Source organism: Microtus ochrogaster, chromosome 24, assembly GCF_000317375.1.
Source record: "Microtus ochrogaster isolate Prairie Vole_2 chromosome 24, MicOch1.0, whole genome shotgun sequence".
Taxonomy (NCBI): Eukaryota; Metazoa; Chordata; class Mammalia; order Rodentia; family Cricetidae; genus Microtus; species Microtus ochrogaster.
In genome coordinates, this window is record NC_022024.1 from 25174454 (window position 1) to 25200376 (window position 25923).

Below are 25923 nucleotides of genomic sequence, written 5' to 3' on the forward strand. Positions count from 1 at the left end.
CCTATCATATGACAAAAGCATATTTCTTTAAGAAAATGAAATTATTTTCAGTCTCTTATAAAACACTTACGTTCAATATACTTTCATAGCTTACACAGGCAGTTCTTTTCTACTTGAAATTAGTTCCTTAAGATTTATTTTTGATGCATAGCAAGATCTTCCTTTATTTTATAGGTTTGGAGAAATGAAATTTTCTTTTTAGCCAAAGACTAGTTGCTTAGTAAGGAAAATGGTAGGAAAGCAAGACAGAAAACATTTAGATAATAAGTGGTCTATGTTAAGGAAACAGCACTGTAAAACAGCAACTCATCTTATTTAGTACCCTCTCATTTAAACCCCTGCCAGTCAGACTACTATGAGAGTCCCTAACCCCCTCAGCTACCATCGACACAATAATTAACAGAGAATCTGAAGAACAAGCTCACACTACCCATCACCATCTCCCTGAGTATATGTTTCTTTTCAAAGACCAAGTAAAAACTTGTGTGAGAAAGTCAGCTGATTATTGTTCTTGGATTGTGGCACTGTTCTAAGCAGGAACTCCAAATTCAAGCCTGTTTTCTTCACTTACAAAACAAGTCCCCACAGGATGACTCTATCTAGACTCCTTATGGCCTCTGTACTCAGAGCCCTGCACTACCTGCTCCCTGCCCAGTCACCTAACAACATCTTATCTGCCCCTGGGTGGAGTTCTAAGGAAACCCGAATTTGCTGGATTGAGCCTCTTCCAGGAGCTTTTGGCATGTGGCCAAGAACCATCCACTTCTAATTCGAGCCCCACTGTCCATTCTTGGTGCTTGACCAGTCTCAGAATGAACCAGAAGATATCTTATTTTCAAAGTTTCCCTAGATAATGCAGAGAAGTTTGTTTTAGAAGTTAGAGGCAACATTCCAGGAAATGCTTTCAGAGACATGAAAAGGCTCGCCCAGGACAGAGGGGAAAGAGAAAGATGAAGGCTACCATGTGGACGTAAAACTTACTTTAAATGCTTCTTGCTTAATTCCTTTCCTTCCTAGTCTATTGTTGCTGATATCGATAAATGTCAAAGTGGCCGGAAGTTCTGGAAGCTGCTTTATTTTATTGTCACGTAAGACAAGCTCTTGCAGATGGGGCAGCTTGCGGAATGCATCCTCATCAATCTCCGAAATTAAATTTGATGTCAGATCAATCCTTTTTAAGTCACCTAGTAGAAAAAGGGACGTCAGTAGCTAAACATGCTTGAATGTGGTTTACTCAAATAAAACACGAATAAACAGAAGTCACAAATATAAATAAGACTGTAATTGGTATTAGTTCTGCACTAAAATAGCCATACTTAGGCTTGCAAAGTCATTTTGGTTGATCTTCTTAATTCTGTTGAAGCGCGAATAGAAGTACGCAGTCTTCTTAGGGAGTGGAGGAATGGCATCAAGTTCATGGTCATCACAGTATACAGTGGTGCTTATGCAAGTACACAGAAGGCAGGTTGGAAAGTCTGAAATGTATAGGTGAATAATTATATTCACTAAAAGAATTCTAAGAATAATGTAGTTCTGGTTATTTAGCAATTAATATTAAAATATCAATCAGAACATCCTGATATAGCTCACATTTTCTCAAAGCAGTTTTAGCAAACGGTACATTAAAGTCAAATCTATAAGCTAAAGCATCTATACACCATTGCTTGGAAAACCTATTTAAGTGAATATATTATGGCTGTTAAATTAATACCTAGTATGAATTCTGTTTTTAAAACAAATATTAAGATTATATCTTTTATAAAGTTAAATTACCATGTATTCATTACATATATGACTCAATATTTAAATATTCCAATAACATTTGTTTCAAGAAAAGATAATACAGATGAATATTTGTTCATTCAATACATACACATTTCATACAAATAATAGGATAGTGGGTACTGAAGCAGTGATGAAAAAGACATACAACTCTGCTTTGTGATCTATTAGATAAAATGAATGCTAACTGCACATCTCTGCCTTTTCAAATATGCTATGAATATAAATATGAGTCATTGGGCTTAGTTGAAAAATTATTAAAGGGAATCTCTGGCACAGCAAATGTCATCCTGTGATATACATAAAAAGGAGTGTTAGAATGGTGAAAAAAAATTTTTTTAAAAGGTCCTTTCTCCAAGACTCAGAGACAGTCCTTGAGGCTAAACTCAGAGGAGGCCAACCACACCCCAGGTGAGAGCCCTCGTGTATTATGACACAGGAGGTTTTCCCTATCTTGTAGATGAACAGAGTTACTGTCCATTCTTACTTGTATCAGCTCACTCTGTCTGAGACAGGGGTCTTTCTTGTAGATGAACAGAGTTACTGTCCATTCTTACTTGTATCAGCTCACTCTGTCTGAGACAGGGGTCAGACAGAAAGAGGGCCAAGTGGCATGAGAGGGTCAGAGTTGCAGATAAAAGAGATATATTATGCATAATGCATTGTGGTTGCTTGGCTATGGTAATGGTGACAGGGAAGACAAAGACAGGCAGGGGCAAGACAAAGGGAGGGAGGGAAGGAAGGAGGGAGGGAAAAAGAGAGGAAGAGAGAGAGAGAATCTTTTTTTTTTACTCTATATTTACTATTTACCTAGAGATTGATAATCTTTAAAGGAGACAGAGAAACAATGATCAGAAAGAAAGTATGAAAATGAGGTATAGGGCCATATTGGTGAACACTAAATGGAGGAAGAGTTTGAAAGAAGAGGAAATTTGATTAACTTAGTTTGCTAGGTAAATAAGGCTTAAAATGATGCTTGAATTTGATATTGCAGAAATATTCAGACTTTGTAAAGGCTGTATAATGATGGTGATGGATAATGAATTAAAATCTTTTACAGATAAAATTGGAGAGAAGCAAAACAATGCAATATTCTAGAGGTGTTTACTGAAAAGAAGGAGGGACGGGATGGTGATAACTAAGATGCATCTGTGCTTTAATAAAGCAATGTGTCTAGCTTCATTTCTGAGGCTGTGATAAAAGAAACCAACCGAAAAATAATAAAAAATAAATAAAATAAAGGATCATGGGTTTATGTCAGTTAGCAATTCTAGGCTATAGCCCATCCCTGCAAGGAAGTGCTGCAGGCACTTGGAGTAGCTTCTCACACCATGTCCACAACCAAGAGCAGAGAGAGATAAAACATGCATGTTTGGCATTCAAGTAGCCTTCTCTACTCCTGGACGAAAGAGGTCCCGAACTAGACAACGGTGTCAGCCACTTGCATGCCGGATCTTCTAACTTTATTCAAGATCATCAAGACAATCTCCACAGATACTCCCAAGGGCCTACCTGATCTAGACAATCCCACATTGAGACTGCCTTGGCCGGTGATTCCAATTTCTTTCAAGGTGACAATTAAAATCAACTGTCACAGTAGGTGATAACAGCAGGAGGGATTAAAAGAATATTCTCCAGGGAGGAGAGGTTGGATGCTAAAGGGGATGTAGTAGAAATTGGACTTTGTTGCCCAGATGAAAATAACTAACAGCCTACACGTGGGAAGATATACAGTCTGTCAATTATACGAGGAATAAATAGTTGGAGGGGGTGATTGTCCATATAGGCAGGGGGTGAAACTGCCATGGCTGGCAAGTGCATTTGCTCTGTAAAGTCAGAGATTGTGTGATGAGCATAAGGGGTAAAAGATAGATGTGAAGGAGAGTAGCGAGGCAAATGTAGGAGAGGAAGCAGCTTCAGAAGAGGAGAAAGACTGATGTGAACAAAGCGATTTATATTCTAGACTAGGAGAGGAAACGGGAGAAAGTTAAAAAAAAACAAAAAAACTTACAATTGTTCAGTTGCCAGTTTGCCTCAGTTTACCTGGAGCTTTCCAGGAGTACTCATACTCATTCATACTAAGAGGAATATTTTGTCACTCTAGTTAAAGGGTCCTTAGATCATTTCTGGTCAAGAACTAATAATTGGGCAAGACAGACTACACTTGTTGAGTGGGATGAAGCCTACCATTTTGAGAGATGGCAAAATGCAGTTATAATTCAGTATCAACTTATCTGACCTTCATTGGTGTGTGGGCCCAGAAGTCCTGGGAATTCTGGCTCCTGTGGGGAAGATCCATCTATCAGCCGGGGAGTGGATTCTTCATCCTTGTCCTCATCCTGTGTGTCTTCTAGCTCTGGGCCTGGGGTGAGGAGTACTCTGCTCCCAGAAAGCCTCTCTGTCACTTTTTCAGTCTGGAAACAAGCAGAAATTTCACAGCAACCTCAATCACCCCCTCTAAGCCCTTGGTGCAAATTTAAAACATTTCCAATTGGGCCACAAGATGGCGCTAGTGTTCTTACATTCAACACAGTGTGCCTCACCCACCAGCTGGAGGCAGCAAGTTTCTTAGAAATAGTGTTACTGCTTTCAATTAAGTTTGTTTCTCAACTCTTGGGAATTGGATTCAGTGCTGTAGTTTTTGTTGCTATATTCTTTTAGCTTTATATGTTGATTCATTTGATAGATTTAGAAGTATCTCACTTACTGTTTTCTAATGACACACAGCTTTGGGAGAACACATTGTTGTTAGGAAAGATTCACTTTAACCTAGAAGTGTGCAGAACAAAACTCAAAACTCCCCTTCACTCTTGCGCCTAGTTCACTCCCCTCTCTCGCATAGCTGTTGAGATACTGACTAGTATTTTCTTCCTTTAGGTTTTTCATTTCTGAAATTCAAATCTTCTCCTCCTTACAATTATTGTGCAATAGTTCTAATGGTCTTTTAGTAAAAATTACCCTTCCTACTGAGGCATAATCTATAGTGGCATGAAAACTGTATAATTTAATTGTGAGATGCCGTTTCTTACATACTTTTTCACTTGGGTACTAACTATAGCAACAATATTTAATAATGTTAAATTGATATTTTTGAGAGATTTGGCAATGGGGCCAAAATGGCAATATGGTAAAAAATTATAGTTTTCAAACCCCCTTTTCTTAATTTCACTATTTCTTCACCTTACATCTTTTCTGTTACAAGTTATTTCTAAAAATATTTAGCAGCATTCTCATTTTCAGTACCTTTTCTTCAGACTAGTGGTTATCCCTTTCTATGTCTTGATAACTGTGGTCTTCTCAATGCCCTTGTGAGTGTCAGATGGGAATTTGCTGAAGGGATTTAGAGCATCCTGAGCCCACTTCTTGTTGTCTGCTATTCTGATAATATCACAAGAAATCTTACATTCTTGATTGATCACATCAGCAAGCACCCATCTGCATTTATTTTTGCTCATCAAAAAAGCAAAACCACCCAAATTACTTCCCAGTTATTTGTTATCAAAATGGTGTAAAAACCACTTTCATTTTTAACACAGGAATATAAATTAGACTGGTTATTTTTTGCTTGTTTTATATACCCTGTGATTTTTAAAACAAATTCAAGTATTTTTAATGTCACTTTTGCTAGATCTGAATACACTTCATTACTAATGAATGAAATATTTTTTAAGGAACAATTTCATAGGTTCTCTATTTTAGCCCCTTTTTTATCCTAGATAACCGTTCATTGTCTAATTCCATGCCCAGATCTATTAAGTAGTAAACACTGAATTAAGACTTTATCTTTGAATTCTAGGCTGCAGCATAATAAGCAACCTATAAGATTTTGGAGTATATTCATCAAAAAAGATTCTTGTCCAAGATGCATTTAATTCATATCTACAGAAACTAAGCATTTCCTGCAAAGGGTCAGCGAGTGTGTCGATGCCCATTTTCAAACATTCAAAACACAAAGTCCAAGAGAAATGATTCGCTAGTGTTGGAGAGCCATCCAGGGAGAGTCAGGAAAGCCTGGCCAGAAATCCCCAGCTGAGAAGCTGGGGTGCATCTGCAGAGAGTCACACGGTTTCCATCAATGTGGTCATAGTGAGGCAGCTTCAGACGAATAGCTTTTCAGAGACTAAAAGTGGGCTCCAGGAAGAGCGGAAATTGAGACAGATGTTTCACAGAATGGAGGGGCTGCCTAGAGGGAGGAACACATGCCAGACACATTGCCTTGAATCTTTAACTTTGTAGGAAAATGTTTGCACATCTTTTTTTTTCCCCTTCAGATAATTGTTTTTCCACTGACTTGATGTGAAGCTGTAAGGTCTCCTTTGTCATTCACTATAATGAGGCCAAGCAGCTTTGGGTGTTTATCAGAAATGACTTTGTTCATGTTTGCTTGCAAATAAAAGAACACCCTTTAAACCAAGGAAAGGGAATGCATTCTCATTTCAGTAAAACTGCAGAAGAATAACCCCATTACAGTGTGCCCGGAGAGTCCTCTGCAGGGTAGATACATTTATTCTGACTATTAAATAGAAGTTCTTTAAGCTCCCATCTTTTCCCCTCTTTTAACAATCTTCAAACTTCAATATGAAGTTAGAAGCCATTCATTCTAAAAAGTGTGGCTAGGGAGTTGAAAACACATGTTTGTCATAATGATAGCTTTTAAATGCGTGCTTCAGAAACCTAAATATGGATATGCACACGACCCCAAATATCCTTCATCTATAATTGGTATCACTCAAATGAAAGCACAATTGAATTTCTTATGTCAGTGTCCATTGATTATTTCAGATTTTTCACTATTTTCTTTTTCATTTATTTCTTGATTTTACTCTGATTTGCTTCCTGTAACTCTCTGTTTAACTTGGACATGATGCGTCTCTAAGCTTTACACGAGCATTCAAAAACATAATCACTGCACTTGAAGAAATTAACCTAGAACTAGGTAGCAAGACAAAATTTAGCTTCTTTTACTTTATTCTTTTAAATTGGCTTTGCAGTAACTTGTGTGTCTCTGGTACCTTGCTTACCTAACCGCAAACTTTCATATTTGTCATGGTGGACAATGTTTAGGAGTATATATATTCTATTTCTAGAAGAGAGTAGGTACCAAAGACAGCATCATGCTCTTGGGAGCACGTAATTATATTATTAGTAGTAAAACTGCTAGATTTATTTATTTGGCTTAATTCCAGAGGGATAATATAAAAAAATGAATGTCACTTTCTCCTAGGTTGTTTTCTTTGGCGGAGTCTCTTCAATACACACCCCATCTTTGAAGAAGCATTTATTTTCATTCCTTCAGTTTGTTATTGTCAAACAGCGTTCTTGTAGTCTTTAGTTTGGTTTGTTCCTTTCTCTTCCTCTCTCTCCTCTTCTCCCTGTCCCCCACTCCACACATCTGTCTCCTCCTTTCATCTCCTACCAACTCTCTTCTTCTCCACACCCCTTCCCACACATCTTTCTAGTTCCCTGGACAATGTCCACAAGCATTCCCACATAAAAATACATGTATAAAAATGAGAAGCTCAGGGAGGACTCAAGATATCTGCTAGAAGGTTCAGGGTTCCAGTGAGCATGGTGTACCAGAAACCAGAGGCCACGAACCAGCTCAACGACTCACTGTAAGGAACATTTGCAAGTAAAGCCGATTGGAAAAAAAAAAGGGTGTAATGAATGACATTCTGAGTCTCCCAATGCCTCCAGGATAAGCAAAGAGGTGTTGGGATATGAAAGGAGGAGGAGTGAAGTGGGTATTTTTAAATTAATTTGTTTGTTTATTTGATTGATTTGTTTGGCTCAGTTTTATTTATTTTTTAAATTTTCTTTGGGGGGATCCAAGGGTAAAGAGAAGATGGGGGGGGGGTCTGGGAAAAAGTAGAATGATGTGAAATTCCCAAAGGATCAATAAAGAAACTGTGTTAGAAATTTGGAAACTAAACTCACAAATGAGAGAGAACCTGTGCTATTTTTCTCTGATCCTGGGTGGTCTCAATTAAGACAATATATTCCAACTGTGTCCATTCCCCTATAAAGTTCACGGTCTCACTTTTCTTCCCATCTGAATAAGATTCCCTTTCACATATGAGCCACATATTCCTTATCTGATGATCGTGTCGTATACATCTAGGGTGATTCTGTTTCCTGGCTATTGTAAACGCTGCAGCATTTGATACAACTGTGCAAGTGTCAGTACAGTAGAATATACATTCCTTGCCACTCGAGAGTTCCTGAGCTTGGTTCTCTATAGTTCTCTCTTGAGAGTTTTAGATGCTTGAGCATTTATTTCAAAATGACTGCACCAGTTCACATTTCTACCAATACCTGATGGTAGATACTTCTCCCACATTCCTGACAGTAGTTCTTGTTTGTTTTCTTGATTGAACAGTCTCACTGCATACTGATGTGTGAGAGATAGCCTGTCAAAATAGCATTAAATTACATTTACCTAATAGGTAAGGGTGTCAAACATGTGTGATTTGTGTTAATGTTTTTGCGAGAAAAGTCAAATTCATTAACAAATTATTTTGACAAAATTGTATATTTAATCACTGAAGAATAAAATTTTCTTTATCTCATACCTTTCATAAAAAAAATCAGTTCAAGCTGATCAAAGATATTAAGACCTGAAGTCTTACAAATAGAGAAAGTAGAGCGAAAACTTCAATGAAAATTACAATGTGAGAAAAGTTTGATGAATATTCACTAGGTAGCAAATTAGCTTCAAGATACATTCAAAAAAAGGTATGAATGGATGTATCCTGTTAGTGAACTAAAACTACTCCCAGAAGAAATTAGTTATTAAATGAAAATCACAATACAAAGAATAGACTACCCATACAAGACCACAGAGGTATTCATAGCAACACAGGTTATTACCATTGCCCTTGGTTTTCCCACCAAAACTACATAGTAAGAGGCAGTTAATGAAGAAAACAAGCATTTTGGCTATCAGTCATAGAAAGAAGATCATTCTCAAGACAATTGAGAAACTTGCTTCTGTCTGTCTAGCTTTTATAGCACAGAAAGGTAGTACATCAGCTGTGGAGGGAGAAAAGAGCTCAGTTGTTTTAACTAGTCCTCAAACCACCATGCCACAGGACAAACCAATGTGCCAGGAAACAAATGTGCCCCCTGATGCAATAGTAACAGACATGTTAAGGGGTAACTAAGTGCTTTCTTGTGGAAGAATGCTCCGCAAGAAGAAATTTCTTGATTGGTATTGTAGGCTGTATAAAAACCTTTTTCCTAGGAGATTAGAGATCTTAGGATAGAAAGTGTTTACCTAAATACTCATACTATCAAATCACCTTTTAAATATTTATGCTCATACTGATAGGCCTGGGATTCTCCCATAGTTGGTCAGAGAAGCTTCACTTAATGCGGGCAGAAGTCAAGGGAAAGATGGGTAACTGCTCAAAGTGAGGAGAATAAGACACCGAGTTCTTGGTCCTGTTGGGTCATGTTCCTCCCGGTCCTCAATTAAGGCCCAGGAAACATGTAGAAGGGGGAAAATGGAAGATCTGGATAGTGGGAGAGTGTTGTGATGAGCTGTCTTCAGGACATGATATAGCTATCACCCTTCTAAACTCACAGAAGATGAGTTCTCCAGAACAGGTGAGTGTGATCTACACCTTCCTAGGAAGCCATTAGCAGTTGCTAGCTGCTTGAAGAGGGGAAATCATTTTTTGAGGGTGTGACCACAAGTATGTGTATCACTGATTCGATATAGTGTATTATCCAAATTAAAACTAAGACATCAATTTGGAAAGAAGATGCATTTGAGGGAAGAATAGAGATGGAACGTAAGGGGAAAAAGGAAGGATAGATATGATTATTTTATATTCATCTTACCAAAGGAAAAATATGTATAGAAATGCACATGCAGCAGAAGTCATCAGAATAAAGCAGTAAAAGCACCTCAACATGGAACCTGACTCTCACTGACCAACACACTGATTGCAATATTGTGATTATGGTTTCAACATTGGAAGATCTTAAAGCTATAGAAGTAATTCAGGTCCAGCTGAAGGGCTAAGTTGGTAAAGCACTTACTATAGATATGTGGGATATTAGCTTGAATTCTAAGAACTCACATGAAAACTAGACACTGGGAGCATCCGTAATCTTGGGAGGGAGATGCTCATGAGTCAGCTAAGCTCCTATCTGCAGTAGAAAAGGGAAAAAGAAACCTTGTCATTACTAAAGTAGAAGGTGAGGATTGATAGTCAAGTTAGTCCTCTGAATTCTACATGTGTGCACCCAAGTTTACACACACACACATCACTTGATTGATTCAAATATTTGATCAAATATTGACCAGAGAAGCATTTTCTCATGCAGAACAGGAGCTGCAGCAGACAGAAAGGGTATTTCAATGCTATGTAGTTGAGAATCTGAAGGAGAGAGGTTGGTTTTCACAATTCAGCAAAAGTTTCAGGGAATGTCTATAGCAGCTTCCATGGAAGAATATGCTGAGTTGGGTTCTTCAACTAAAACTGAAAGAAAGGTGAGCCATTAGCAGATTCTCCAGAAATCACACTGCTGAAGCTTCGTGGATGCAAGAGGAGACCAGGCATGTGGTGTCTAGCCAAGATAGCCCTAATAGAAAAATCTTTGATTTCACCCAAAAGTCTAGGGTGACAGAACACACCATTGCCATGTCAACCATCACAAATACCAGGTTTGTATGGACAAATGAGAACGCCACTTCAGTGAATAAGCAGAGTGCAAAATGGACTTCAGAGAAGTGCTGGTGCTTGAAATTGCCAGTGTACTACCAAGTGCGGAGAACAGGGAATTTGCTTTGGCTGGGATATGAGCATCTCCAAAGTTCATCAAAATGACCTTGAGTGAAGGTTACTAGAAACTTGACAGTAGTTTGTAAGTCTTTGATATAGACAGGTCCTTCATAGCTATATTTCTGTGAGTGTCTTTGTGTAGATATTTTCATGTGAATGCAGTGCTCTTAGAAACCAGAGGCATCATAGCTCTCTGGAGTTGGAATTAAACGTGGTTGCAAGCTTCCAGAAGTTAGTCCTGGGAACTCGACTCTAAGCACTACTGGAAGAACAGTATTCACTCTTCCCTGCAGGGCTATCTTTCATTACATTTATTTATGTAAGTGACCTAAGACACTGATAAGAAAAGGAGGTAGGATAATATGCAAGCAAATTACTTTCACATCATACTAGCTAACAGATTCTTTATTATGAAAAATTCAAGGACAATATATTAGCATATATGTATATATATATTAGGAGTATAATCATATAAATTTACATTGCAATATATAATACACATTGTTTTGTTTTCTCTGGTACAGTTAACTTGCATATTTATAAGACTACTAGCCTACAATTCTTGAGGAACAGAAAGAAGTGCTCTGATCAGTTCCATACAAATACTAATCTAAGCACTCATTATTACCCTAGGTCCATTCTTTCCATGAAGAACTCTACATCTCCAGCATATAAACTGCAGCATCTTTTCTTTGAATGAGCCAATTATAAACTACCTGCAATTATTAGATGTTTTCTATGCCCCGGGGTCTCCATTCAACAGTTCATGTGTTTATCTTACCCAATCTTCAAAAGATATCCAAGGAATCTGAGACTGGGAGGAACTTAAAGACTTACTTAAGGTCATGGAATTGTTATGAGGCATGAATATATTATTTCTAGGCAATCCAATTATTGTACATAGTGACAGACTTCATTCGGATATAGAAATGGGTTTATAATAGAAAGGATGCATGCTCAGTCTACAATCCCAGGGTAAACCAGATTCAGAAGAAGACCCACTAAACTCTGTTCTTAATTAGTTTGCAATAACACTGTGCTGCCAAGTTCCTAAGTAGCAATATTGCTCTTCAGCCGATCTTACTTACCTTTTAAATTCATCTTCTATTCATTCTTAGAAAAAAAGTGTTAGGACATGCATGCCATTTGGGGATCTATTCAAACACAAACAAAGATTCTATTGATGAAAATAGATCTCTGCATTTACCTGTCTCCCCAAATACATGTCATAGTTGAGCCAATAAATCCTGGCACTATGCAATAACTGTGATGTCAGCAATTGGATTCCAGGGTGTTAAAAGGCTCGGAGCTACTCAGCCTGTGTTGCTAATGATGCATTCTGATGAATTTGACACACTGGCACACAGCTATGTTTGGCACTGTGGAATTCTGCTTTAAACCTGAGCCTGGTGCTCAGATTTATTGAAGTTTTCTATATTAATTATTTAAACGTTGGGATCCTGAACACCTGACAGTAAATACTGTGCTTCCCTCCATGGACCTTGAAACTGGATCAGGGAGAACTGTGCTTGGCAGTAAACACCCTCCTCACATTTCCAAGTTCTGCTTTTAGGTCAGAAGGACCTATTTTGCCTGTGTCGAGCCTTTAACAACATTGACAGCTGAGACTCATATTGCTATACTGTGCCAATTATAATCATTTCAAAGCTGCTGTTTTTCTAATGACTTAATTTCATAGAAAATAAAGCTCTATTTGGATGTAGTTAAATGAGTTCAAGATTAGAGATCTAGCAAAAAAATTGCAGAGACTGTTAGTGCCAAAGTCTCCTTGCTTTGACATTAAAAGAATCTAGCTTAAATTTCACTCTGAAATTTATTGGGCAAGTAACCTAGAGCAAAATTTGAGTTCTCAGTTGCTATTATTAAATGGACATCATAATATCTTATTTTCAGGAGTAGTCAGAATTAATTTATTAGTATGACCTCATTAAAATGTAAGACAAACTAAAGTGAGTGATTGACAAAGATTATTAATATATCTTCCCAGTTGGAAACTATGATTGTATATTTCTTGGTTTTCCAGTTTTATAGTTTTGAAACAGCTGAAAATAAAAATCATATTGTTTAGAATGCTGAACTTAAGAAAATGAGCCTATTAGTCTATTTAAATCTCATCAGTAAAATTCTTCCCTCCTGATTTAACTAGAGTCTCCTCAGTAAATAGGGAGGTTCTCTTTTATTCTTCATCAAACCTAGAACAGAATGTTTAACTATGGTTGATGAGTTAGAATCTTTCAATTAATAGAAATGCATTTCATATGTGATTCTCATGTTTAAGACTTTAACATGCACTATATAATTGGTCCAAATGAGGCAGTAGTATTAAAACGTAAAGATTAATCATGGCTTATATTTTATTACTTAAGGAATAAATAATAATGATACTGAAGGGAGCAGGCAAAAGGCACCTTGGCCTGAGTATTGCCGTTTTGTCTTCAGACTCTATTTTACCTGTAGGGTGAAGTAAAGTTCAGGTTCCCAAGGCCTGGGGAAGCTGAGAACTATCCAATGGCTGGCCAACCTCCTCCCTAAAGCACAGAAATGGTCATTATGCATCTTTAGTTCTCTCACCATGGCTGTTCCTAACAACAGAAGGAACAAATCAATCTGATTGATTGCACTGAAAGGCTTGCATTGTATGTTGATTGACAATGATAGAACATTCAAGGGAGCCCCTGCTCTCTAAATACTGATGGATGAAAATTGTAACTATAATTTGGCAACAAACATTTGTGATTTTTATGCTTATAAACTCCACTTTTGCCCCTTTTTGGGGCTGTCAGGGGGATAAAGGTTCCAGAATCCTTGTCCTGCAGCCCTGATGCATCAGTGCCCTGGTATTTGGTGAATTATTAAAATCTTTAGAACCCATTAGTGCTGTCTCTCTTTTTTCTTGTGACATCAAACAGGCTAGGTGCAGCAATACTAATAATTTATGACCTTTTCAGAAAACAAAAAGAATATATTTAATATGAACTAAATCCCTATACAGAGAATGCAATCACTAATGGTAAGAGGGAGAAATTCATATTTCCCAGGCATGCCTTAAGCCATTCTTTTGTAGAAAAATCAGGTTGCAGACAGAGCTATCTAAAAGCTTTCTTCCAGTTCATGTTAAGGATAACATAGATGAATATTTTTCTTGCCCTTGTATGGATGTTGGAGCATTTTTAATTCAGTCCTGAGAGGAGTTTCCATCAGGGCCAATGCCAGCAGTGATGGCATACCAGAAACCAGAGGCCTTGAACCAGACCAATGACTCAATGCAATGAACATTTTGTTTTGTGGGTGGAACTGATTGGACAAAAGGGGTGTACTGCATGGTGACACACCACAGCTCCCGTAGCCACTGGGAAGAGGTGTTGGAAAGATGGAAAAAGGAGCTTGGTGGGTTTCTTGTCCGTTATTGTTATTTTTTAATTAATTTGTGAGGGGCATACTGAAGGGGTGCCGGGCAGATATGCAGGGATTGGAAGGTCAATGGGATTGTGGTCTATGATGTGACATTTCCAACGAACCAATAAAGAACTATGTTTAAAATAAAAAAAGACAGATATCTAGTTAAAAGAATAATGTGGTAAAGTGTAGGAAGAGAGGAAAGGAATATGTAATCTAATGGAAGTTACTTTCTGTTGTGAGTAGTATTGTATGTATATGCATCCTTGTCATGAACTCTTAGACAAGTTATTTGAAAGTCTTGTCTTCATAATAACATCTATTGGATGGAAATAGTAACAGATCTTCAAAAAGTTGTTCAAGGAATCAAGTGAGCATGAGCTATGCCTTAAAACAAAATTCTGTCATGAAGAAGGGCTATTAGCAGGAGGCAAGAGCTGAGACAGGTATCACATGGAGGAACATAGGAGTACGTTCATTTAGAACTGTGGTCCTCAACCTCCCTGATGCTGTGATCTTTAATACAGTTTCTCAGGCTGTGGTGCCCCAGCTATGAAATTATTTTGCTTCTCCTTCATATCTATAATTTTACTAATGTTATGAATCAAGATACAAATATTTGATATGCGGGATATTTGATATGTCTCAAAGGGATTGAGACCTACAGGTTGAGAAACACTGGTTTAGAACATGCAAACCCTGAGAGAAGGCTGTATACCAAATCTTTTTTATACAGACACACACTCAAATTGCTCTATCACAGGAGGAATTCCATTTATTTCCACGAATATCCGGGACAGTTGGGGCAATGTGCAGGATTCTAACAGAGATGAGTGGGCTTTCATTTTATGCAAATGATGTTATTTCCTTCACAGTCTTCCCTGGAAAGGACTCAGAATTAATCAGTATTTTGTAAACTGTTCATTGAGTTCTTCTGAAGGAAAAGAACAAAACCCTTAGCCCACTCCTTAACCATGCTTAAACAGAATTCTTTGGTCATAACCATTAAATGTTTAATCCCTGAATAATTTTCCTTTTTAAATGTGTATTAAATAAAATAAGTCTGAAGTATTTGTCTTGACAGATAACTACTAAGAGACTTTGTTAAAAACAGAAGAAAATAAGATAAAATAAGAAGAGGCTGAGAGTGAAGGAGAAAAGTGGGGAAATTATTTTGTTAAGAAATTGGACTCTTATTTCATAAGGCAACATGAATGGTATCGATTTTGACGTCGTATATTTCATACAAGTTAAATATATCATCTTGTCTAGATATTTTGTAGTCAAGGCCATAAAAATGGTAATTCTAAGCTTTACACTTGAAAGAGGGTACAGAATTTGCAATGATCATTTAAAGAAAAATCTGATTTTTCCCCTTATTTATTAATATCTCACTTTTGCCAATGTTGTATATAAATCATGCTTCAAGGTCTGCTTGCTTCTGACTCATGAGAATTAGCTTGTATCCTTTAGTTATGTGCAAGTGTAAGAAGACCAGCATTTAATTAGAAACATGTCATATCAAATTTATGTAATGGGCTGTAACCTTGCCAATGCCTCCTTTACTGCTAGGGAGAAAAACCAACCATTCAAAAATGCACATTCCTTCCGGTACACAGCACAATTTTAAATCAGTGTGCTCCCTTTGCTTGCTTTCCTTTTTCTTCTTGTCTGTTCTAATCTCACATGTTTTTCTTTATGCTTTCTCAGCATTGCATAGTGAATGTTTTAACTCTTCCTTGCTTTTTAAAAATGTACATGTTGTGACTTAAAAGAAGATATTGTTGCCTTTTTCAGGCTAGTGAGATGTGTTAATGGATAAAGGCATTTGAGGTTGGTCTCCTGAATCCAAATGGTGGAAGTAGACAGCCAACTTCTTCAAAAAATTTTTTTTCATTTCCATGTGTGTCCTGGTGTACAAACATGTGCACAAGAACGTGTGTGTGTGTGAGCACGTGCACACACACAATAAAATGCTATTTTGTTTTTGTTTTTCCTATTGGGAACCAAAAGACTGTATCAGCATTCACATTTTTAAAAAAAGTTGCATATGTTGTAGCCAAATGTTTATAGGAAATTGAGATCCAACCTTTGCTTATATGTAAGCAAAATTATTTGCAAAAAAGAAATACGTTCGTATCAGTCACCATTCAATTCGTTTAAAAGCCTCAAGAGTGGGAGGAAGACATTACCTGTACTTGGTTGATAGGTATCTGTTCATAGTTATAAAAGGGTTCCACATCTTCCAAAATGGCATCGTAGACTTCTGAGTCATAGTTAAAGAGCTCTGTAGTCGGGGCGGTCAATGCAGCATCAAAGATGACAAGTACCAGGACACTTCTTGCTAGCATTTTCATCTTCCAAGCTTTCCAAACCATAGAATATAAAATTGTGCAAATATATAGTTGATAATAACTCATGATTATTTTTTCTAACATTTTTAACAGATATAAAGGGAATAAAAATTGCCTTTTATTCCTTAAAATTTTGTTTAAATTATGGATAACTGAGACTTAGACTAAAAAAGCCACAAGGCTCCACATGCAAAAGGCAGCATTTGCATGATCGAGAGGGGATTTGCACACGCATAGTAAGGGTGCAATCTTTTGCTCTGCAATTGTTAGGAAACATAATTTGTTTTCTTTTATAGCATAAGGGTTTGCTGCAGCTCAGACACAGTCTTAGCCTTAGCATCTCACAATTTTAGTTTTGTATGTATGCCTCTGACTAGAGTATAGTTGAAGAACAAAAATCTCATGCTTAATTTTAAGTGTTTACATTGGCAATATCAAGAATATTAGTTAATAATCAATTGTTCACCGTGCAAAATAGTATAGTCTCTTATTTAATGTGTAGTGTAAAAATATTTTATATGTTGGACTTCTTTTTTGAGTTTAAGGACAGGATCTGATCTGTGGTTTTAATGCCTCTGAACACACAGGGAAGGGATATATTACTTTTCTTCTTAAAGGTAGCTTTGGTTACTTGAAACAAACCTTTCTGAAGCTGATGAAAACAGAGGGACTGGGGATTCCCTGACAATCAGAACAGGACAAAGGGTTCTTTTCGATCCTCTCATCTGCTTAATTCAAATACTTCTGTTTTTCCACACTTGATGAACTTGGCTCTACCTCAGTTCACTTTGGAAATAGCTTTGTAGGCTGTGGATTTAGAATTGTTAGAATAAGTGACCAGTGCTCTGGCTTAGTAGGGAAGCATGGTTCACCAATGCTCTACAATTCATGCTCCCACAGTCAAAGGAACTGAAGCTGAAAATTAAGTTTCCTTGTGTATTTCTAGCAAATTCCAGCATTTAAAGAAAACATGCACTTTTTAATCCTGTGTCTCATTTCTTATTCTCTCTGTAATCACAAACGTCTGCATATAAGGGTTTGTTAGCATTTGGCTTTCCTAGTACAGTCACCACGACAAGGACAAGCAGCTTGTGGGAAATAAAATTTATGAGCGTGTCAATGCGCATTTTGTTGCAAATATTTATCTTCCTTCAAGTAGTTATAAGTGGATTTAAAGTTATAAGTGTATTTAATGCAGTTGTTAGTTAATTTTTTTCAGTTTGCTGTTCATATTAAAATGGTCTAAAACTATAAGCTTACTTTAAATTTTAAATATTTATCTCAAAAGACATGCTAAAATGAAAGTGCCATATAGTTATTAGTGCATTTTAACCACCTGAAACATCACTACTCCCACCTCTACATAATATTTCAGTCAATATCAATCAATATTGTCTGTCTCTACTGCCAAAGGCTGTGGCCAGTGCCAGAGCTATTGATTTAAAGCATATATTTGAAACCACTATAATTCTATTCACATCTGTTATAACTATGAAGATTAACTATTTTGCCCAGTTATTAATTCCTAAACTAATCCACAAGTTTGGATTTTCCAAGCAAAATATGAGTGTACAGTCATCAGTAAAATGAAGGCAAACCCACTGGACTAAAGACCAGCAGCAGATCTTAAAGAAAGTTGAATTACTTTTTTACAGGTTGTTATACTAGGGAGAAAAAGAAGAAAACAAGTGTAAAATCTTACCTTTGGCTCCGAGTTGATGAAGTAGCACGAAATGGCTGTGGATGCAGAGCTCTTGGTATTTGCCCCTGACCAATGGATATGAATTCTGGTCTGTGGGAGGTGGAATTTATAACACTCAACCTTCTGTTTGGAAAAATCTAACCTGGAGAAGGCTTCTCTGTCTTTAAAAACCACACATTATTTTATAGTCACACAAGCTAAGCTGCGTAATCCCAATTACACAGTACACAAAGCCTTCAATGGTGTTAATTAGAGTTATCATTGCCAACATGTCACCTAAAAATATTTAAGTAGAAAATTGTTAGTTTTAGTGCATCTCATCTATAAGACATTCACCAACTTTGAAAGGAAGGGAATGAGCACAAGGTTATTATAGATGAAGGATTCTTAAGTAAATAGGCTAATAAATATTTTCCCCACACTTTGCCTGTCTTGAATTACGTTCTTCACTTTTCACTGTTAACTGAAATCTCAAATGTTGCAAAAGCCTTACCCATTTTACTTTGTGTAAGAAAAGATATCCAAAATTATTCTGATTACCTAGACTGCTTTGATAACAGTGAACAATGAACCTCTTGTATGAAGAATTTTAAAAGCCTTATTTCTAGAAATAATGCACAAATATGATCTGAGTGTTCTAGAAAGTCTCCCTTTCCTCTTTTATCTAACAGAGACAAACAACTCAAATTACATAAGAAAAAAATCTCCAAATTAAAAAAAATGCTTTAAACTTTTGTTATAGGAAATAGTTTATAAAGTTGAGTTTCTTACAGGGAGAGGAAAAAAAAAGTATGTTAGTTTTCCATGCCTTACATTCCAAACTATAGAAGTCCTAGAGCACAGTAGCATCTTCTATAATGTTATATTTTATGGACTTCTAGAAGCCCAACTCTTGTGCATCAAGAATCTTTCCTACATGACCAAACTAATAGCTGTATTGGATTCTGAAAGCCAGTTGAGCTCTGGACAAACTTATGTGTAATATTAGGGTCTGTTCTCAGGATCTAACCCTTCTCCTTATACCACTTCCCCAGACTTCTCTGCCTTCAAAACATCTTTCTCCACCTATCCTGTTGAGAGTCTCAAATCTGTCATTTCCAGCATCCAGACTTGCTTTGAATCGACAGGTTTAATTTAATGCATGTTCCTTTTGTGGGGACCAACTTAGGAATGGAAATAATAATGATGACTATGGTAGGAAGCCTGTGAAGATCACCCCCAAAAATAGAGGCTATCTTGTAGCAGGGCATTTTTCCTGATCCTTCATGTGGGGAAAATTAGATTGTGGTTGAAAGGCCAAATCTTGGTTCCCGTACCAGCTCTGTTTAGCAGCAAAGTCCTTCATTGAGTCAGACAATTTATAAGCTCTTAATTCTTCTAATGCCTTTTAGGCAGTATGATTATCACTATTCACAGGATGGGACATTCAAAGTCAAATGCTAATATCCAGCATTATGCATGGCACAAGAAAGAAAAAACCAATTGTATTTCCCATTGTTTCAGTACTCCTTGTCTTGGATGATGCTAAACTTATATGATGGCTATGGGAGTGGATGATTAAGGCAATGGTAGCTCTCAGATCCTTGGGTTCTATTTTAAACCTGTTTACCTATCAGTAGATTTTAGTGCTCTTCTGTTTTTGACAATAGTAAGTAAGTTGACAAGAATCCATGAAATACTTAATATTCTTTCACTTCTCTTATTATGTAAGTTCCATGTGCATATTGACAAGGAGGGGAAGCATTAGATAGACATGGAGCTTCCTTCAATGTTCTGGCTGATTTTTTAGGTTTAGTTCCAGAAATAATCTTCCCATAACGTCCTTTGGTAAACTGGTATTTAAATGATGTCTCCCCCCAGTTTCAGAATACTATCTACCAAAGTAGTAGACACATCACATTTATCACAATTTAAAAGCCAAGACTAGCAGGTTATGTTGGAAGAGTGCCTGCCTAGTCTTTGCAAAACTCTGGGTTCAAACTCCAGCACCTCCCAATCAGAGTGCAGTGATACCTATATTCTCAGAAGTTGGGGAGTAAGAATAACGAAAATTTAAAGCCATCCTTTGATATATTAGTTTAAGGCCTGATTGGGATACATGAGCCTCTGTTAAAATAAAATAAATAAATAAATAGACAAGATACTTGTCATAGTGCAAAATTTAAGCAAAAATTTTAATTCCTCAAGCTCTCCAAAGTAATCACACTTATATTTATTCTTATAAAAATGATAATTTCTTGAATTATTTCCCTTGATCTTATTTGGGCTTCTTGCAAAGTTTCAAAATCTGTTTGGAACGGCTGGTGTTCAAGTTTGTAACAGCCTCCTGGGGACCTAATCAGCACCGAGCAGGGAGGAAGGATTAATTACCAGTTCTAGTCTGTTTTATCCTCAGAAAACATCCTTCAGTCTTCTGATAAATTGTCCTAATAGAGACTAAGCGTGTTTATCAGAAACCCCAGGGAATCAGTTATTATGACAAGTTGCATTAGCTCATAACTGAGGCTTTATGGAACCTCTTTGGCCTGTAAGCTCCAAAACATTTCACAAAACCTTTTGGCTACAACTCCTTACAGAATCAAAAAGTGGGTTGATTGCTTCAACCGCCTTAGTGCTGGAAGAAGAAAGGAGAGAGACTTTTTCTAATGATCACTTCTTTCTATTCTGAAGCAAGTTATCCAGAAGCAGCAGTCACAATCCGTTACCCTCCCTTGGCACTGGTTCTAAGGGACTGTATCAAAGTGGTACAAGTAAGGACACCTACATTATACCCTTGATGCTAATCAATGAAGCTATTGCTCACAACTTTTAGTTATCTTCTTATAAGGACCTATGAATCCTCCATGGCCTTGGATGCTTTCTACACATCAAGGAGGGGTGCAAAACCCCATTTCTACCAGTGTTACCATAAACCCACATGCACCAAATTGCCTGCATCCACAACCGTAGGCACTTCCCTCCCACAGTCACTTAAAGCTGATCTACAGTCTGTAAATGCAATGTGTCTTTGGTTTTGGGGGGGAAGATTTTCCTTTCCTTACTTTATCTTGAAAAGCATAGCTTCTGACAAAGATTTTTTCTCTGGCAGCCATTTTCACGGATGGGAGAATTCCTTCCCAACGTTTTATCTTCCAAGAGATTTCTCCTCTTTGCTCTGTCAACAGGTGAATCTCTTCTGACTTTATGATACTTTGCTTTGTTACCTGTTACCTACAACTCCTTGGCTTAGCACTCGACTTTGATCCTGGTTTCCTCCATCTTCCACACGTTCCCGTGTCATCATTCCCAGTGACAGGATTCTCCACAGGCCCGCTTCGTTTGTCTTGGTGGCACGTGACTGCGCTGTCTTTTCATTGATAGCAAGGTCACATTCCTAGCCAGTAACACACCATCATTGTCACATCTTCCAACTGTCACCCCTCGTTACTTCTTCATCTTGTTAGGGTACCCTTGACTGTACTTGCCTCTTGCCTTCTGAGAGCTGCATTCCATAAGCTCCTTCATCTTTTCACCACCTCTCCTTTCCTCCAGCGCTTATGGCAGATAATCAGTTACCATAATTCTCTGCACTTGGAAACATCTCTTCCCTCTCCTTCCATCTATCCCGAGAAGCTGCAGCTATTGCTATTGAAAATTATACAAAAGCCATGTCTGTTTGGATTTTAGATCCACAAAGGTAAGCTGTAGTGTTGACAGATAGACAGTGGTTTTCTGCTAATTCTATTACTAACACTAAGAAGGATAGGTTGGAAAGTGCATTTGGTCACACCATTTCCTGTATCTGCAGTTCTTTACATATGAATCATGGTCCCTTTGGGAGTTCGAACGACCCTTTCACAGAGGTCTCCTAAGACCATCAGAAAACACAGATGTTTTATGATTCATAATAGCAAAATTACAGTTACGAAGTCATGACAAAGATAATTTTATGGTTGGGCGTTGCCACAATGTTTCTTTAAAGTTTAAAGAAACTTTAAAGGGTCTTTATCTCATTACTTGTAGCGACCGACACCTGTCTGTGCTCTATGTGCTACCATACAGTTTCGTGAACGGGGCAAGGACCTGGAGATTGAAACACACAAAGACTCACAGAGACACAGGTCATCCTTGATGCCAGAATGCCCCAAGAATGCCCCCTTTGTTGTGTCCAGGGGCAGCTAATGTAGGGATAGCCACGCCCCAGCCAAATGCACCAGAAATCACTCCCCTGCCATCAGGAACTTCTCAGAGTCTCCTGCTCAGAGCAGCTGCAAGCATTACAAGTTGTTTACCAGAAATTCAGGATCTGGGAAGTTCACAGCTACCAACAATGACTGAAAAGGGATAAACATCAAGTGATTAGCTTTCTGACCTCAGATCCACCTGCACTTATGACAAAACTTTGACTTCCCTTCTGTGTTTGTGCAATAATTTAAAAGTGTGTTCTCTACCCAGTGCCTGACATTTTGTTCATTTTCATTTCTTACAGTTTACTTTTGTCCACTTATCTCTTCTTGGCATCTCCTCTTTAAACAGTTACCAAAAGGAGGCTTTCCTGACTCCTGCACACAGACGTAAACTTGTTCTTTCTCATCCTGTTCTGTAACACTGTTTGCTTCTTTTACCCATCTGTTTCTATACATGTATGCCAGTTTGGCTTCATTTCTGAGATTCCCTCACCCACTTTCCTTATTGCTGACATTACAGGAGTGTCCGAACATGTCCACCTGCCTCATTCTGTTCTTACAAATGACTGATTTTTCATAATATGAACCTGTTGTATATAAAGCCTAGAAATTGCACTTCATCAACCTTGTTAGTCAGAGTCACAGTTCTATCTTCAGTCCTAAGACACTTGATGCTCAGTGTTCATTTCTTTTTTATATGCAAATCTATTATATATCCATGTCTGTATGGGTGTGTATATGTGTATGAGAGGGCATATTTATCATGTGTCACCCTCTACTGCTCTCTTAGCTTTTGAGACAGGACAGCTCATTGAACTCATCCATTCAGCTAATCTCATCTGTCAATTGACTTCAGGCCAATCTGTTTATCTTTGTTTCCCAAGAGTTAGGGTTACAGACTCACACCACCACTCTCAACTTTTTACTTTGGTGCCTATGATCTGAACATGTCCTGATGCTTTAGTGGTGGACACTTTAGCAATTGAGCTATCTTTCTAGCTTTCCCAATCATCCTTGTCTTTAAAAGGATTAGTTAAATGCTTGGCTGGATAATTAACTCATCACTTAATACCTGTCAAGATTTTTTTTTTTGGTTAATTCTAATAGACACAGGGATATTTGTGTTGACAACAATATCTTGTTATTTACAGAGCACATAAATTAATACTCTTTCTTCGTTGTTTTCTTTACTTTTTGTTGTTGTTGAAAACCTATATGCCAACTCAAAATGCTTTCTAAACTACTTCCTATGGCTTCTTGAAGTAGGATTTAAATGTATTCGTGGATAATTTGGTCTACTGTCATATATAGAAATATATGGCAAGGACCTATGCTGAAACTCTGAGTTTATCTACCACCTAGTTTTCCTTCTGGTTAAAAGTTTCGAACACAAAACATCAAAATGGTCCAACAAAGGAGGTCATACATTGCATTAATTAACTGAGAAGAATGGGTGACTAATTCTAGGACTGTTCTTCAAGGCTTAAAGTGGAGGAGGGGGTAATACCTACTCCATATCTTTTACCTTTCAGGTTTAAATCACCAAGGAAAAAGGAATAGCCTAACATCACTTTTTTATGATACTAGTTATAATCAAACCAACTGATACCTGTCACTCAAGAAGCTTTATAAATGTTTTTGAGAGAAGCATATGTTGTAATTGTCTGTCTACTCACTTCACGCCAAGCTCTGCTCAAATGTAACCTCAATTGCTCAGTCCCTGACTGTTCCATTTAAAATAAGAACAATTTCCCCAAAACACTGAAAAGGTCATAACTTTATTGTGCAAAATATTAGTTCATATATCACTTTTTCCAGAATGCATTTCCATAAAGACATTATTTAACTGACTTTCTTTTGTTGGCATGTTTCCATCCAATAACAGGTACTCGATGAATGCCCATTGTCAATAAACTAAGGAACTAAGTTAGAAGTTGGTACAAAAGCTTTGCTTAAGTCTTTGGTGGGCTGAAAGGGAAATGAAGGATGATTTTAACGAGACTCATGAAGGAAGAAGGAAGGCATTTTGAACAGAAGCCTTTGAATCTGAAAGCATTTTTGGCTGATCTCACGCTTCATTCTCTGAAGTTATGATTCCTATCTGTCTTCTCAGTGAACCAGATGGAAGATGCCAAGAGTAATGGGCAGGATGAACTGTTTAATACGTTCTGCTTTCTGTTTAGCTGATGACACATTAAATTTTCCAAATAGTTATTCAAATTTCTCATGCTTAATATTTAAAATAAGAAATTGGATATGGTGTCACACATCTGTAACTATAGTCTAAAGCCTCCCAAAATCAGAAATTTGAGGACAGTCTGGGCTGCAAAGCAACTGCAAGACCAGCTTGTTCAAATCAGTAAGACCTGAACTCAAAATAAAAATGAACAATTACTAGATAAATAGCTCAACAGTAGAGTACCTGTTCAGTATTTGTAAAACCTAAGCCTGTCCTAGATCTAGCTCTTGTAGACCAAGCTGTCCCTGAACTCACAGAGATCTGCCAGCCTCTTCTTCCTGAGTGCTTGGATTAAAGCCATGCGCCACCGATGCATAGCTAAATTAATTTTTTTTTCATTTAAAGCTTATTTTGATCATTTGTCCCAAATACTAGCAATATTGTTTTAATTTTATTTTGCTTTTAATTTAGCCTCATAACTTTTTTCAGTTTGGTAGTTTTATTCCTTTTATATGTAGAATCTTCATCTTTCTATTTTATTGCCTTTAGAAAATATTTTGACTTGTTTCTAAGGAAGAGTAAAGTCCTATCCTCTGTTGGAAGCTTCTCTAACTGAGCTCCATTTGACTTGTGATAAATATATTCAGTCAATCACAGGCCCATTTAGTCTTCTCACTCAATCTCAGAAGTGAAAAATAAAAGTCTGAATGCTTCTGAAGGCCTTAGCTTAGGAACTCAAGTCTACCAAACTTTGGGATTTAACCGTAAGTAGCTAGAAGACTTACTGTCCTGGTGACTATATCAGCAGGCTGCTCTTTTGGGAGGTGAGCTATAAATGGGACAACTTCAAGACATATTCCGTGGAATGAAGGGTTTATAGGAAACTCAGCAAAAGTAGAAGGGTAAAGTTCAGAAATGAAACGGTCTCTCTGACTCTCTCAGCTATGGTGAGAACAATTAGACACATGCCAAGCTTCACCAACCCTACCATGAATGCCCAGGAGTTAGTACCTCCAGCCAAATTTCAACCATAATGAATGACAGAAAGTTTTCCATTGGCTTTTGAATGTATTGAGCAAGGCCAAGAAAAAAATCACTGTTTCTTGAGGTATATCGTTGAAATCACATAGAGAAACAGGGGAAAAAAATGAAATTTATAGAATATAAAAGAACTGCAGGGCAATTACAAAATAACTAATGTATAAGTATTTGAAAAGGAATATATAAAAGCTAGAAAAGACAATATAGACTTTTGAAGTAATAATAGTAGAAATTGTTTCTTTTAAAATTGGTGATTTTTTTTTATTTTATTTCCAATTTACAGAACCAGGGAATTGAGAATGACATGTAAGATAGGCACAGAAGGATATGTACAAACTGAAAAAAAAATCAAAGACAAAATTAATCATTGAAAAATGCTGAAAGAAGCCTGGCGATAGTGGCGCATGCCTTTAATCCCAGCACTCGGGAGGCAGAGGCAGGCGGATCTCTGTGAGTTCGAGACCAGCCTGGTCTACAGAGCTAGTTCCAG

At 37.3% G+C, this 25923-nt stretch overlaps 1 protein-coding gene across 1 annotated transcript in view; it reads right to left on the reverse strand.

Annotated features, from left to right (window-relative positions):
• The window catches only part of Epyc (epiphycan), a 21660-nt gene extending 5304 nt beyond the window's left edge, over positions 1-16356 (reverse strand). Inside the window, exons 1-4 of the mRNA XM_013350322.2 lie at positions 16184-16356; positions 4022-4196; positions 1317-1475; positions 982-1184 (exon numbers count right to left, since the gene is read on the reverse strand). Coding sequence (XP_013205776.1) covers positions 982-1184; positions 1317-1475; positions 4022-4196; positions 16184-16348 — 702 coding nt within the window. The 5' untranslated portion in view covers positions 16349-16356. The remainder of the gene's footprint in view (positions 1-981; positions 1185-1316; positions 1476-4021; positions 4197-16183) is intronic.
• Between the last annotated feature and the right edge of the window lie 9567 nt (positions 16357-25923).